This window comes from Vicia villosa, linkage group LG5, assembly GCF_029867415.1.
Source record: "Vicia villosa cultivar HV-30 ecotype Madison, WI linkage group LG5, Vvil1.0, whole genome shotgun sequence".
NCBI classification, from domain to species: domain Eukaryota; kingdom Viridiplantae; phylum Streptophyta; class Magnoliopsida; order Fabales; family Fabaceae; genus Vicia; species Vicia villosa.
Genome location: NC_081184.1, coordinates 8,506,181 through 8,521,938, shown reverse-complemented (window position 1 = coordinate 8,521,938; position 15,758 = coordinate 8,506,181). Strand labels below are relative to the sequence as shown.

At 31.3% G+C, this 15,758-nt stretch overlaps 1 protein-coding gene across 1 annotated transcript; it reads right to left on the bottom strand.

Moving 5' to 3' along the window:
• Positions 1-12,331: 12,331 nt before the first annotated feature.
• Positions 12,332-15,222, bottom strand: LOC131601275 (uncharacterized protein At5g01610-like). Its single transcript, XM_058873056.1, has 3 exons — positions 14,992-15,222; positions 13,562-13,616; positions 12,332-12,881 (listed from the first exon to the last, which is right to left on the bottom strand). Exons 1-3 carry the CDS (start codon positions 15,076-15,078, stop codon positions 12,511-12,513), a joined length of 513 nt encoding a protein of 170 aa, XP_058729039.1. The 5' UTR covers positions 15,079-15,222; the 3' UTR covers positions 12,332-12,510.
• Positions 15,223-15,758: the final 536 nt, after the last annotated feature.

Sequence of the window (15,758 nt, the reverse complement as noted above, 5' to 3'; positions counted from 1 at the left end):
GCCTGACCACAACTATGCCTGGAAATCTTTTGATACAAGGAATCAGTCTCTTACTCAAACCATCGACTTATATACCACTGTTGGGTTATTATGAGGAGAATCCATATTGGGTCAAGAGCAACACACAAGTGAGAGAGGCACCACATATTCATCCAAAACCTTAAGGCAATAGGTGTGGATCCTCTCACTTATTAAGAGCTTAACCTCCATTTTTCAAAGCAATAGGAGACTTCCAACTCACACTTGTGCACAACATTCTCCCCCTCAAGTGTGAGTCCTTCCATTATGCCCCTTTTAAGCGAAAGCTATTTCCTCCATATACACTTGTACCGATGTTAGGATACTTCAACAAGACACATTGCTTGCCTATAGTCATGTCACTAAGACTTTCAATACAAGGGGTCGGTCCTTTACTCGAACCCTCGACTTTGATATCACTGTTGGTTCATCATGAAGAGCAACCACATTGAGTCAAAAGCAACACACAAGTGAAAAAGACATCACATATTCACCCAAAATCTTAAGGTGATAGGTGTATGGGTCCTATCACTTATAAAGTGCTTAACCTCCATTTTTCTAAGAATGTGGAACTTCCAACTCACAATTGTACATAATAATCTCCCTCGCAAGTGTGAGTCAATAAATTATGCTCTCTCTCAAGTAGAAGCTCTTTCATCTGCATACGCTTGTACGGTCGTTGAGATACTTCAACGGAACACACCTCCTGACCACAACTATGTCAAGAAGACTTTCAATACAAGGAGCCAATCCCCTACTCGAACCATCGGCTCTAATACCACTGTTGAGTCATCATGGGGAGCATTTACATTGGGTCAAGAGCAACACACACGTGAGATAGACACCACATATTCACCCAAGATCTTAAGGCAATGAGTGTATGAGTCCTCTCACTCATTAAGTGTCCAACCTCCATTTTGCAAGCAATGTGAGACTTCCAACTCACACTTATGCACAACACCTATCACAAATGAGATAAATAAAGGACAATACCAAGAGTGTTCCTACTTGTAACAATGGAAGAACATGATGGCTAGTTGGATCCACAAGAGTACCTAACCCCTTCAATGTCAAGATGGAGCTCCAAAAGATATCTAACACACTTATGTGTGTTGTCTTTCCATGACCACTAAAAAAATTTGAGTTATTCTTCCACCTCTTTAGGAGACCTATTCGTCTTCCAATTCTCTAACAAACAATGCATCACAGCTTAACATGACTTATAAGTTCTTACACCTCAACCTTGTCGTGGCCTGACACACATTAGTGAAAAATAGCACATTCTTACACTGTAGTGCACAAGATAGTGCATTGCCATGGAAAATCTCCATATTCTGATGCAAAGACAAAGATTCATGACACTAACTTGCCTTCACGACATAGGGCTAGCACATTGCAATGCCTTGTGCTTTTGACTTTATTTTATTTTTTAAACCCTTTTATAGTCAAAATTATTTTTGTGTCTTCATGCAAGATTTAGATTATGATGTTAAGTTTAGTTTGCATTCAGACATCACTATATTTGGATCTCCACAGCTCCATATATATATATATATATATATATATATATATATATGATTAAAATACAATTTAATGGTCAAAATATTACCTAAACAAAGATAACAATTGCTAAACAGGGAGTTGCAATTCCTCAGTTCGTTAAATTTCAGGATCTTTTCATTCTCATATCACTTTTTACTTTTCACTAACTTCATGCATATATGCTCTAATCGCCACTCTACAACTTAAATTGCAATATTGAAAATATAAAAAATAATACAATTATTTTTCTTACTAAGAAATAAAACAAAATATTAGATCGACCGTTTATTATTAATACTACCTAATTGACGTTCTCTTTATTATTATACTAATAAACATAAGACCTAATAGACTAAACGGGTCATGCTAACGAGTAACCAGAAACACTATATAAGAATTCTAAATAAAAAAAATACATTTTACATAAATCAATTATTTTAACTTTCAATGCATAAAATACAAGTATTTAAGAAAAAAATTTATTCTTTTAAAAATTTAATTATTTCAATTTCTATTATATTAAATAGAAGTATTTTTTAAAATAAATATACATTTTTAAACTCTTAACGAAGAGAATGATGAGTAATGAGTGTATAGTCATCACACTAGATGTATTTATCTTCGAATCTGAGACCTTGAGAGGAGCACACTCTCAGGACCCAAGCGTTTTACCGCTAAACCACACACTCTCATGAGATGGTATAAGATGGTATAATATAATATGTATTAGTAGTATATTATAATTTTATTTTCATTTTAAAAAAGAACAAATCAGAAAAAACAAAAATAAAACAGGAACGTCATGGGATTGAATTGGTGGGGGAGTTGATTAGAGTGAGAAGTAAGCGAGTGGGAGAAATGAAAGAAAAGAAAACGCCAAAATTGGGCAGACAAGCTTTTTTTTGTTTGTAGCTTTTTGACAGCTAAACTTTTTTCTGCCACACCCTCTGTATAAATTTCTCACATCATATACGGTTTACTCACATGTTAGTATGTTACAAAAAAAATATATAGTCTTTACCGTATATATATTGGCTTTCCATTATACACACTCCATTTTCCTTTAGCACCATAAAATTTCAATTCTATTTGGCTCTGAATAAACGAGTTAATGAGAATGTTGGAACTTAAACTATTAATGCCATGCATGCAATGAACTTGGAAGTGCCTAGTGTCTGAAACATAATGTGTGAACACCATATATGCCATGGGGACCACATGACAAGTTGTAAAGAAATAATATTGACAAGGATCGTTTGGTTATGGACAAATTTAAAGATTAGGCTTGTGGAAGCCACACGCAACTTTTTTAAATATGACAATGCTTTTAGATATACTAAAATTAACGGAATTGAATGAAGCGGAGTGGATGAAATGAAACTAAGCGAAACATAATAAAATAAATATTTTATTTTATTGTCGGAGTATTTTATGATGGAATAAAACAATTTTCTCATTCCGTCTAAAATTAAAGATATTAAAAATAACAGAATGAGATGAAATACATTCAATCATATGTCTGTCTTATTTTATCATTTTTTAATTAACTAAAATAATACAATATAAATTTATATCATTTGATTCCGCTTGACTATGTTATGTTTCATAATCCAAACATAGCCTAAAAATGTAATGTGTTTTAAAGTCACCGAAATGATTACTACAATTCATTAAAATATGATGCTGTTTTTTTTTTTAAGTTTGATAACAGGCTTTTCAAAACACCAATCTTCCTATCCACTTGCGAAGACCTCGTTTAAGTAGAGTAAAATTTTGTATAAATTATTCCAATAAAATGGATAGCATCTAGCAAATTTGAACATGAGACCTACCTTAAAAATACTCTAAGAATTCAAGTCTTTATCATATATCTTAACTTCTACAAACAATTAAAATTGAAATTTAGTATTTTAATCTTATAATAAATTAAAAATTATATTTAAATATAAACCGTTTGATCTTGATCAACTACTTAGAATATATCGAATGCGTGAAAATGTGAAATAAGTGAGGGGAGTGAATCTACTTTTTTTTTTTTTAATGGCGGTTTATGGTGGTGGTGATGGATATGAAATAAATAAGAGGCGTTGGATTGTTTGTCCAATGGACGGTTGAGATTTAGGGGCGTGTGGCGAACTCGTGGTTTATCTATTGTGAAGATAGAAAGTGGAAATGTCAGATCCATGTACAATCATCATGCATGTAATGGGTGAGATATTCGGTCCAATTATTTTCCCCACTCGCTCTACTATTTTCTCCAATTACACGCGCTCTCACATCATTTTATTATTTTCATTTTATATGAATTGTATTATTGTAATGAGAATATTTCAAAATGATTGATAATGGTAAAATACCAACATTATCACTTTTATTATTATGATGATATTTTTTTTAATTATAAATTCATAAATTATTGTAGGATGGAGATAATAATTTTTTGATTAAATTTTATAATAAACTGATGTACTACTTATACCCGAATGACTTTAGATATTATCATTAATTATCATCATAATAATTCACATTTTATAGTTAAATTCTAGTTAAATAAAAATTTAGGTGAATTGAACTTTAGAGTTTATCAAAATTAGAACAGACTTTAAAACTCAAAAAATGGTTATAAAAATATTTATAGTTCATCCACTAATTTTTTTTTTTTTTTATATTGACAACAGAATTTAAATCTACAACTTTTTACTATGTAAATCAATTCTTTATCAACCGAGTAAATTAACTTTGACAAAAAATTAAGATTTTATTACTGGTTAACCTTTGTTAAACTTAAGGTTTAAAACAACCATTATACAAGATGATACTAGAACGTAAGAGAATAAAAAGTTAATGGTTGTAGCTAATTTTTGTTTTCTATTATTTTTTTCAAATATATTTAATATCAATGAATCACATGTAACATTTTAAGGGATTGCAATCACCTAGAATTATAAAAATAAATTAACAATCTATTCATTTTTATTTAGACTAAAAATTTATTATTATTTCAAAAAACACTATTTTTATTGGAAAATCACTAGAGGATTGAATTGGTACAAAGTTGATTGAAGTGAGGACGAAGCGAGTGGGGAAAAATGAAAGAAAACAAAACGCCAAAATTGAACAGAGAAGTTTTTTGTCTCTAGCTTTTTGACAGCTAAACTTTTTTCTGCCAAGGCTTTATACAAATTTCTCCATCGTTCCCTGCATTTTGAGAATGCATCAAGCTAGTATGGACACGTTTGTTTTGGCTTTTTTTTTTAAAAATGATTTTTATAGTGTTACATAATCTTTTGAAATTTTTTTTAACAAAAAAATCTTTTATAAAAGTTTCAAAAGAAAATTTTGTTTGAATAGTTGTTCTTAAAATATGATTTTAGGTATTTCATCTATTTATTAAAAAAAATTAGATATTAAAATTTCAAAAAATCACTTAATTTTGAAGCTGTTTCAAATACATTTTCATAAAAATCATTTTTGAAATACACCTTTTTGAAAAAATTACGATTTTGACTAAGTTTTGGTCTTCAATAATGTATGTTCATGTTATAGAATGTCAAAATTAGTGTTTCATTTTAGAAAAAACGAATATAAAAAAACTTGTAATATTTTGAAAAACGATTTTGGAAAATCTATTTTAAAAAATACAAAGAAAAAATCTATTTTTTTAAAGCTGAAACAAACCGGCCCTACATCCCATTAATCTTTCATTTTAAGTTAAAATTAATTTTGATATATTTAATTTTTGTAAGTTTGATTAATTTTGTATTATAGTTGATTTTAAAGTTAATATTTTGTATGTTTGGTTCCTATTTTGTATGTTTGATTTGTTTAATTCATCAAAGTAAAAGTGGTTTTATCTCTATAAATTTTAAATGTAAATATGATTTTTTTTACTGAACTTATTTTTACAATCAGTTAAGTTTGGAAGAGCTTTTTAGGTTTGCAATGTCTAGAACAAATGTATGGACACACCATGTGTCCTAAACAAGGACCACAAATTGTAAACAAAATAACATTAATGCTTTTCATTTTAATGTGCAATAGTCAAATTTTGAGATTGAAACAGCCAACAAGTATTGTGAGAATTGCTTGCTTGTGGACAAATTTGAAGATTCAGGCTTGTGGATGCCACACGCAACTCTAAAATATTGATAGAGATATTTCAAAGAATGAAAGCCAAAATATTATAATATGTACTATTTGTGCATGTTTTTTTTTTTTTTTCATTGAAATCCAAAGTGATCTCATTAAGCATCATGTGGTATATTGCAAGTGTTTGCATGTAGGGATTGTACTCAAATGACGGTTAACAAGAAGCAATTAAAATGGAACATATTCTATATTAAAAACATTTCAAAGAGAAAATACTAGATAGTTATAGGACACATTATACATAGATTGTTCATAAGTTAATGCACAATCAAACAAAAAGCAACAAAATTCCATCCAACAATCCTCTCTATTACAAACACCATCAATGGCAATTTAGGAGTCGGAATCCACATGCTTTTCCAAATCCAATTACAGATCATTTCTTTAATTTGTGTAAGCATATTTCGACTATCTTTGATCTCAATATTGCCCAACTTTCTCGAATGTCAACAAAATAAAAGATGACTAGAGATGGTGTTGGAATGGATGTTGGACTCATAAGCTTTCTCTGTCACTATGAAATGTCAATAAACACCGATAAATATGCTAAAGGACACAAAACTCTTTTGAGGCATTTTGTCAAACACCAAGAGTGCAACCTTAATCCCTAAAAGACAAAAAACACATAAACGAAATTCAATAGCTCTATTAGAAAAAGTAATTTCATACAATAGAACAATCATGGCGGCTTCAGCGGTGGATGAAAGATTGTCAACGAAGGTGTATGAGCAGTTTCGGGGGAGAGAGAAGCATTCACCATTAATAAATTTGAGATGTGCAGAAGCCCCTTAACAATCTTGTCAATTCTTGGTGGCGGTGGCTCCGGTGGCGGCTGCAAAAACACCAAGGAAAGCTTGGTGGTTGTTCCTAGTGGAGAGAGAGAGACCAATAAAATGCTTAGTTATGGTGAGAACATGAGAAGGAAGGTAGATGGAGGGAAAAATCATCTTAAAATAGGGGGGATGACCACCATAAAGGTGGAAGAATAGGGTCATTATCGAGGTGTGAGGAAATAACCAAACCCTAGAAAGTTGGGGAGAAATTTTCTAGAAAGAAGGGGGAGCATCTCTCCCTAGCCTTATCTTAGTATAGTTAGTTAATATTTTCTTACTTAATAGATGTTCTATTTAATTAGAGTTTAATTATGATACGTTTTATAAAGTTCTCCTTAGTCAAGATTTAACTTTGAAAATTTTTGAATTCCTGTGCGGTAACCTGCCTTATGCATTCTCAAAAACAGTATTAAAAAAATAAATTTGAACAATACATTACTAGAACTTGTTTAGATAAACAATTTATTTGTAACTTATAACACAACTGCTTATCAAAATAAACATTTATGAATAAGTTCAAGCTATTCTAATATCATGAGATAAAAAAAATCTAAATTGTTTTTACATATTAATGAGTTATTTTAATTAGATGTCTTGAACAATTCATAAAAAATATTTCAAAAAAATTACAAAAAAATGCTATGAGGTGTTTTGTTAAGTCCCCCAAAGAGTGACTTAAAACTTATGGTATTAAATAAACTCAAATAAGCTTATCCCAAATGGGCCTTTGTTAGTTTGTATTGCCATTCCACTAAATAATGCGACATGCGGCTAGATTTTAAAAAGTTATTTAAATTAAATAATGTGAATTAAATTAAGTTTATTTTAGTTGTGCAGAAGCCCCACTAAATAATGTGAATTAAATTAAATAATCATTTTAGAAATTTTCTTTTATATTAAAGACATAAAAAGTTATTTAATTTAATTAGGCGGATTAATTTTTTTAAACTTTTTTTAATTTTGATTGTTTTAATGATTTATTTTAAATTTCTTAAAAAGTCATGAAGTTTTCAACCATAGATTTTATATTTGTTAGTATCATTTGTTAAGTAATTTAATTTGGTTGAATTGTCTTTACTTTTATTTTATTTTTTTATATTCTTTTGCAATGTTTTTGTGATATAGTTAATTCATATTCTTTTTCACAATAATTTAAACGTTTTAAAGATCCAATGCATAGATACCACATTTTTTCAAAAAATCTGTATTTATAAGGAATCCATTATTGCTTATTGTGTTTTTCAAAGAATCCCGGAAACATTAGCAAATTTCAGGTTTTTTGAAATTTTTCGTATATTGGATTTTTTAACCTAGTGTAAAAATTCGGTTGTTCAAAATGCTTTATTGTGCGGTTCAGAGCCTGATGGTTCTTCTATAGATCTTATCTAGTTTTTTTTACCACTAAAGCTATATGTTTTTTTAACTTGTTCAAAATTTAACAGGCTTTCGACATTTCTGACTTTATATTTTATAAATGATAGATATTTCTCTCCTGAGCTGGTGTGTTAGCATGAGCACAGTCCATTGGTAAACAATATGGTATTGTTGTTGCTATTGTTTGCTCTGATACTACAAATGAGATAAAAGGGAGGAAAGATAAATTGATTATGGGTTGTGAGAGATGAGAAAACTACAAAATAAAGAATTCATCTAAAGGAAGTTACAATATGAAAGTTAAATGTCCATTTATGCTAAGATCTATGCCAAGTAGTAGTGGTTGAAAGTGATGGTTAGGTGTGAGTTTCAAAATCATAAACTAGCTACGAATTTAGATGGTCATGACATATTAGACCATTTAAAAGATGATGAAATAGCATTTGTGAATGAAATGACAAAATACACTATGGCTCTCAGGTACATAGTTGCTGCTTTGAAAGATAGAGATCCATAAAACCTCACGAGCATTACCCAAGTGTACATGGCAAGATCTACATATAAGTTGAGCAAGAGAGGTCCATTGAGTGAAATGCAACATCTTCATAAAACATGGTTGATACTCTATAAAGAAGGGTTTGTTTCTGCATGGACTAACATAGTCAGTCATTTAGGGAACACGACAACGAACAGGTACATCGACGTCACTTTAATTGATTACATTACTATTTATCAAATTATACCATGTGTTTCTATTTATGGTTTATTGGGTTGAGTCTGCTCATTTGAGATGTATAAAAGGATTTAATTCATTGGTTCTGACAAAAATGTATGTGGTTGCTTCCTTAGAACAACACTAGTCTTCAAATACAAGGTGAGCATGTTTCGTTAGAATCGATTAATGTATTTTGGAAAAAATAGACATTGAAGAGCATGAGGTCACTCAAGAAGATAGTGAGACACATTTGTATTTAGAATAAGACTGTGAATAGTTAAACAAGTATTTCCTTACATTGGATATTATAGGGCAGGGGGTGATGAAGAAAAAAGTTTAGGAACTAACACATCCATCCTCAACTTCCATGTGTCCACCACCTGTGAAATACAAGCCAAAGCACGAAACTTATAAGAGCAAAAAGGGTCAAGAGAGTTATGTGCATCGTGATCCTTCACAATGATAGTATGATGAGGGCTTGTGGGGAAGTCAGACTGTGGAACCTTATTTCGTAGATGATAGACCTTTAACAAAGAAATAAGCTTTTGATGATGAAAACTATAAAGACACTAATGATAAGTCAAGCACAATACTTAAATAGTTAAAGATGCGAACCCAAATGTTATGATTTGATGAACTTGACTATTCGAATAAGGCATACAAAGTGGAAATAATCTAAAGCCTTAAGTGATCTCAAGCAGTGTCAACACAAAAGATAGAATCTGACAAATGCTTGTAGAAAAGGAGTTAATCTCCTAATATAGTAAGTGAGTGAGCTTCCGTAAAAGTATAAGGCTATAAGCACACACACACACACACACTAAAATCTTTTTCAAATGATTTACCAAAAGAAAACACTTTGTAAAACATATAGAAGTTGTATCGGATGAATCAGGAGCAATCAAAATAGCCATGGGAAAATTTTTGATTGTTCTAATTGATTATATCAAATAGAAAATCTATTAGAATTTTTGGCGAAATTAGTTTGTCAAATGCGGATGCATTAAGATGGGTGGATAACATTTCATTGGAGAAGTGGACAAGGACATTTGATGCAGGATGCCGATGGGGCCACATGAAACTAAATCTTGTGGAATCCATGAACGATGTCTTCAAAGGCATTAGAAATATACCAATAATCGCATTGGTGAAAATAACCTATTTTAGGTTGGCATCACTTTTTGCAACTAGAGGCGAAAGATGGAGTGCAATATTAAGGTCGGGGCAATTATTTAGTGAAACTTGTTTGAACGTGATGAAAGCGGAAAATATCAAAGCTGGCACACATGCGGTCAAAATCGTTTACCATCATAGACACACTTTCAGTGTAGACGAAACAATGGACCACAATGATGGGAGGCCAAATTTAGCTGATGTTGTCAAACTAAATAGAGGTTGGTGCGACTGTGGCCAATTTTAGACCTTCTGTATGCCTTGCTCTCATGTCATTGCGGCATGTGCATATGCTCTCCAGGAAGCTTACATCCATCTATTATACGTTTACAAGGTCATTAACGTTATGAATGTATACAACGACAGTTTCCCGGTGATAGCAATGAAGGAATATTTGCCTACACATCAAGGGGACATAGTTTGACACAACGATGATATGCGAAGGAAGAAGAATGATTGTCCCAACAACATGCATATTAGAATAAAGATGGATACGTCTGATAAAATGACAAGATTATGTATTATATGTCGTCAGCCCGGACACAATCAAAAAAATTGTACCAATGTCAGAGCAACCTCTTCATCATAATTTATTTTTTCCTTTCAATTTTTGCAACCTTGGTATTTGATATATATATATATATATATATATATATATATATATATAAAATAACTTTGGTTACAACAAAATTAACATAATAAACATCACACAAACCTAAACTCACACCCACAACAACACTTAAACACTCTCTCTCTCTCTCTCTCTCTCTCTCTCTCTCTCTCTCTCTCTCTCTCTCTCTCTCTCTCTATCTCTCTCTCTCTCTCTCTCACACACACACAAGAACAATAAAACAAACATCAAAATATAAGACTTAAGACATAAAACAACAACATGTCTATGATATGACAACAATCAAAACAATTTCATCTGATGCAGACATCATATCTCTAACATCATTGTCATCTTTAACTCCCACCCACATACATTGCATTGGGGCTGTTCGGTGTACGGTTTGGACGGTTTTTACGTAAAAAATCATCTGAACTGCAAGAGAAAAAGTGTGCAGTTCGGCTGACTTTTAGAAATAAAACCAAACAAAACTAATGCGGTTTGGATTGGTTCAGTTGGTTCGTTTTTTTATAAAAAAAAAAAATCTTAGCCATACATATACATATAAATGACAACATAATTTTGTATTTAATCATTTATGTGTTATCAAATAACAACAAAATTCATCATATTTGGATTACAAATTTCTATTTAATATATATATATATATATATATATATATATATATATATATATATATATATATATATATATATATATATATATATATATATATATAAGATTAGATAAAAGTGAAATAAAAAATAAAAAATAGTAGTATAAAACAATATCAAAAATATTATAATGAAATAGATTAAAAAAGGAGTGGAAGATTAGAGAAGATGAAAAAGAAAGAGCAAGAGAGATAAGAGATTAGAGAATAAGAGGAGCATTAAAAACGTAATTGAAAAAGAGAACACTATAATAAAAATAATAAGATGAAAAAGAAAGAACTTAAGAGATGATAGACTAGAGAAGAAGAGGTGATATGTACTTGGAAAATAAAATGAGAAAAATGCACGATACTGATAAGTGAGATTTGAGAAGACTTAAACTAAATCATTCAGTGTGAGGAAGGGAGAATCATTCGTAATCATAAAGGCTAAGGCATAATAGATTTGAGTTTGGGTTGGATGGGGGTTAAGTGAATGTTAGTTGTAACGTAATGTGGTTTGGTTTGGTTTGTAAATTACAAACCACAAACCGAATCGAATCACACGGTTTTGTTAAAAATGACCCGAACACATTCGAACCAAATGCAGTTTTTTGCGGTTTCGGTTTAGTTGTTCAGTTTTGCGGTTTTGTATTGGGCCGGTTTGATTTGAAACACCCTTACTCTGACATAACATTCCTATCATTTCCAATTGAGATGTACTAAACAAGCCTACCGATTCTTCTAATTCTTTCCCCGCCATTAATCTCTCTGTCTAACCAACTTTTCAAACTCCTTTCAAGATGCTCGAAACTTTGGATGTTTTAAAAATACATTTTCATCAGAGGATTTATTGCCGAATAACAAACATGTATGTCTCTTTTAACAATCATGATAGAGCTAGTGAAAAAAAAAAACAAAATTATGAAAAAAAGATGCAGAGTTGAAATGGTAGAAAACACCTCTATTTATACTAAAAAAACAAAATACACACTAGTGTCACCTTTTAAACACTACACACAAGTGCCAATTAGATTGACCACACCACACCAGTGCATGCGCCAATCTAATTGGCACCTCCACTTACTTTTTAGATGCAGATGCCAATTCATCTTGCACTTGCACCCACTTTTTTTTTTAAAGCTAGGTATATTGGAAAATCTTTTGAAATATGGATTATTTTGGAATTTCTTTTGAAAAACTGGATTATATTGGTAAAGTAATTCCATTACTATTATGAATGAAATGCTATAGACCCCTTTAAATTACTTGATCATAAATTCATAATCATTTGCAAGTATCAAACAGACTTTTCACATTTCTCAAATGACAAATCACAAAGAAGATTCAAATGCCGGTATCTGAAATATATATATTTACTACTTACAAACAACAACAGAGGCTTTTACAGATTGTGTCAGACTAATAATATTATGTGGAAGTTTTAGAACTTTTCTACAGATACACCATCTCTTGTAACATCATATGCTTCCCTACTCCTTGTTTTCTTCATGCCAGCTGTCACATAGAGCTTCGAGCCTTCGGATAAAATGGTTGTCACTTTTACCCAGATAATAACTTTTGTCTTCATTCCATCTATGTCTGCTAGCTTTCCTTTCTCCAAATAACCGGTCACGGAGGTGAAGAAACGCAAGACAGATGAATCCTTGTAGCCTACTTCACATACCTGAGGAACAAAGACCACAAGCTTTCCCGTCTCTTCGTTGAATTCGTAGTTTGTTGCGTCACGAGGAAAGATTCCTATTGGTAGATCATACTCCTTTAGCAACTCTGGTAATGGCTTCTGCATTTTTCCTGTAAAGTGATATAATCAAGTTCCCTTCAATATAGAAATACTAGTATTGCTAATGTCAAATAGAACAATGTGATTTCAATTGTGACAAAGGTGCATTTTATAGACTTCAATAACAATCATAGCTGTTATATCAAGTAGGATCTTCATAATATTCACGATTATTGCTTGAGGAAAACCTTTTTTGTTTTGTTTTAACCTTCCGGTCCTCAGGGGAGGAAAGAGGTCCTAGTAACCGAAGTTTGACCGAGAAGTAAGTAAAATATGACCAGTGACAGTGATCATTTCAGCCAAGAAAACCTTTTGTATAATAGACAATTCATGAAGTAGAAAAATATAGCAGAACCATTAGCGGCTAACAGGTTTAGAAAATTTATGTTAACAAAACTATAGAAGGAAAGGCAGCAAATTGACGGTTCAACATTGAACAACCTGTTTCAGTTCTTAATTTTCATTCTAAATCCACAAGACATGTATTATATCAAACTGATATCAGTATGCACAGAGAATTAATTCATTGGATCCATCCTAACCAAGTGTGGTTTTATCTATTTTTTCTATCATTTATTAATTTGGGATTACAAGGTTAAAGACAAATGAAATCTCAAATATTACACAGGTTTCATAGCCAGGACTTGAAAGATAAATATTTGAGCAACAAATGGAAATAGGAAATACAAACCTTTTATTTTGTTGACTAGCCATTTGGTTCCTCCTTCGATACTGTTTGATATTGACTACATATCAAAAGAAAAGTGTCAACAAAGACACAACCCAAGCAGGCAAGCAATGAAATTGAAAATTCATGTTTGGCAGTTATTGTAGATTTGGAAAGCATTTACTTTCAAAATAAAACAAATTAGAGGGATCATCATATTTCATTATCTCTAACAACAAGATAAGGTTTTTAACAAAGCTAATGGGGTATTACCGTATTATACAGTCACACAATGTGGAACTACTTCAAACTTGTGTAATCAAATTAGCAACATTATATCTCAGGGTGATTTATACACCTAAGTTGCAGAGCCTAACCACTATCACATGCTTATTCACAACTTAAATATCCCCGTAAGGCAGTGAAACTAGATTAACCTAAACTTCACTACTCCCTCACCAAGGTTTTGAAAAACAGTCCGTTTTCACAAGAATGGTCGCAACAAAATGGTATCGGAAGGTGCCGATATCGATATTGTTATTGACTTTTTTTACAATAAAGAACAAATTAAGGTTAATTTACACTGCGACGACCGCAGCCAGCATCACACACCTGGATCAACCGAAATTGCGATAGCTTTTACACGGCCGTGGCAGTTATTTAAAACCTCACTATTCCAGAATCATCTCATTAGTTACAACATCTTTTCTTAAGAACTAACAACGACAACCAAGTCTTATACATAGATTAAATTGCGATGTTCTATCGAGAACCATGCTTCTATCCAAATTGTTAATCTCGAGATTTTTTTTAATAACTTCTCTCATGGACTTTCCAGGTCTTCCTTTCCCTCTAATTGTTTAATTTCTCTCCATCTGATCTATTCTCCTTACCACAGAATCTCCATGTCTTTTCGCTATATGCGCAAACCATTAAGTCTACTTTCTACCATCTTCTCTACAAGAAGCGCTCCCTCAACACTCTCCGTAATATTTTCATTTTATCTGCCTAGTCTTACCACAAATCCAACACAACATCGTCATTATCTATCATCATTTCTGCTACACTTACCTACATAATATAATAATATAATAGGGCTATATTTCATTCATATCTATCACTAAAATTAGGTTTATGGCTATTTCTTTTCACCAAAACTCCACCTATCAGCATAAAACTTGCCTATCAACAAAAATAAACATTTGAGCTAACTTTTTACCAATTAAAATTTCAGATATCTTACAACAAAATAAAAACTTTTTCACAATACCCTAAACATTCAATTTTCCGTTCAACTTATCAAAATCCATACCTAACAACAATAAAAATTGATGAAATAAAACAGCATGGTTCAATTTCCATAAAAATTAACAATTTTTATTCATTTTTCAGATCATGTATATCCAATCACAAAAAAAATGAAAAATTGAAATTAGGAGATTTTGATACTATACATTGATGTCATCACCGACGGAATTAAGCTCTTTGTTTGCTTTCTGGTTGAACCAATACGATCCAACCTTGCTGAACATTTGATCCATTTTCTTCTACAATACAAAACCCCAAAACGAAGTCGTTTTTGACCCAAAAGGTTTTTTTTTCTCTCTCTTCGGTTCGGTGAGAGAAAGAGAAAGAAACAGAGATGAAGGAGAACCAAGTTGCCAGCTTCTTCGCAAGGACTTTTTCGTCATTATATTTATTTATTTGTATGTCATCTTTAAATTTCACTTTTCTTTAGGTAGAAAGAGAATCAAAGGATTTTTAATAAATTTGATAAAAGAAGTCAATAAAAAATAATAGTTTGGTATAAAAGGATTTTTTAATATATATGATACAATATTTAGTCTCTTACAACGAACAGATGTTAACGGAGTTTGGTCCAGATTTATTATATTCAAGTTACACTCTATAAAAAAAAGATCTACTGATTCATGATGAATAGGTAATTTGGATGTTTTGGTGCAATATGTTGAACATGATGCTTCAACATGTGTGCGGTGCAATAGCTGGCATTGACAATAGACCATATGAATGTTGTTAGGTGTATAATTTATTATTTACAATAGACTATATGAATGTTTGTTTGACAGCTGGAGATGTTTAAATCAAATTTAAATCTAAATTTCAAATATAACAAATCACATCTTATTGTTGAAAAGAATTATGGAGAAGATCATATCCAACAGAATTAACTATTTTTTGGACTAAATCAAATCAAATA

What these genes read in the sequence shown, in the direction of transcription:
- LOC131601275 (XM_058873056.1), bottom strand. Translation starts at nt 15,078, where the DNA reads ATGGATCAAATGTTCAGCAAGGTTGGATCGTATTGGTTCAACCAGAAA. An exon ending in CCGTCGGTGATGACATCAAT is followed by an intron (nt 13,617 to 14,991) that starts GTATAGTATCAA and finishes TTTGATATGTAG; the next exon opens with TCAATATCAAACAGTATCGA. An exon ending in GCTAGTCAACAAAATAAAAG is followed by an intron (nt 12,882 to 13,561) that starts GTTTGTATTTCC and finishes ATCACTTTACAG; the next exon opens with GAAAAATGCAGAAGCCATTA.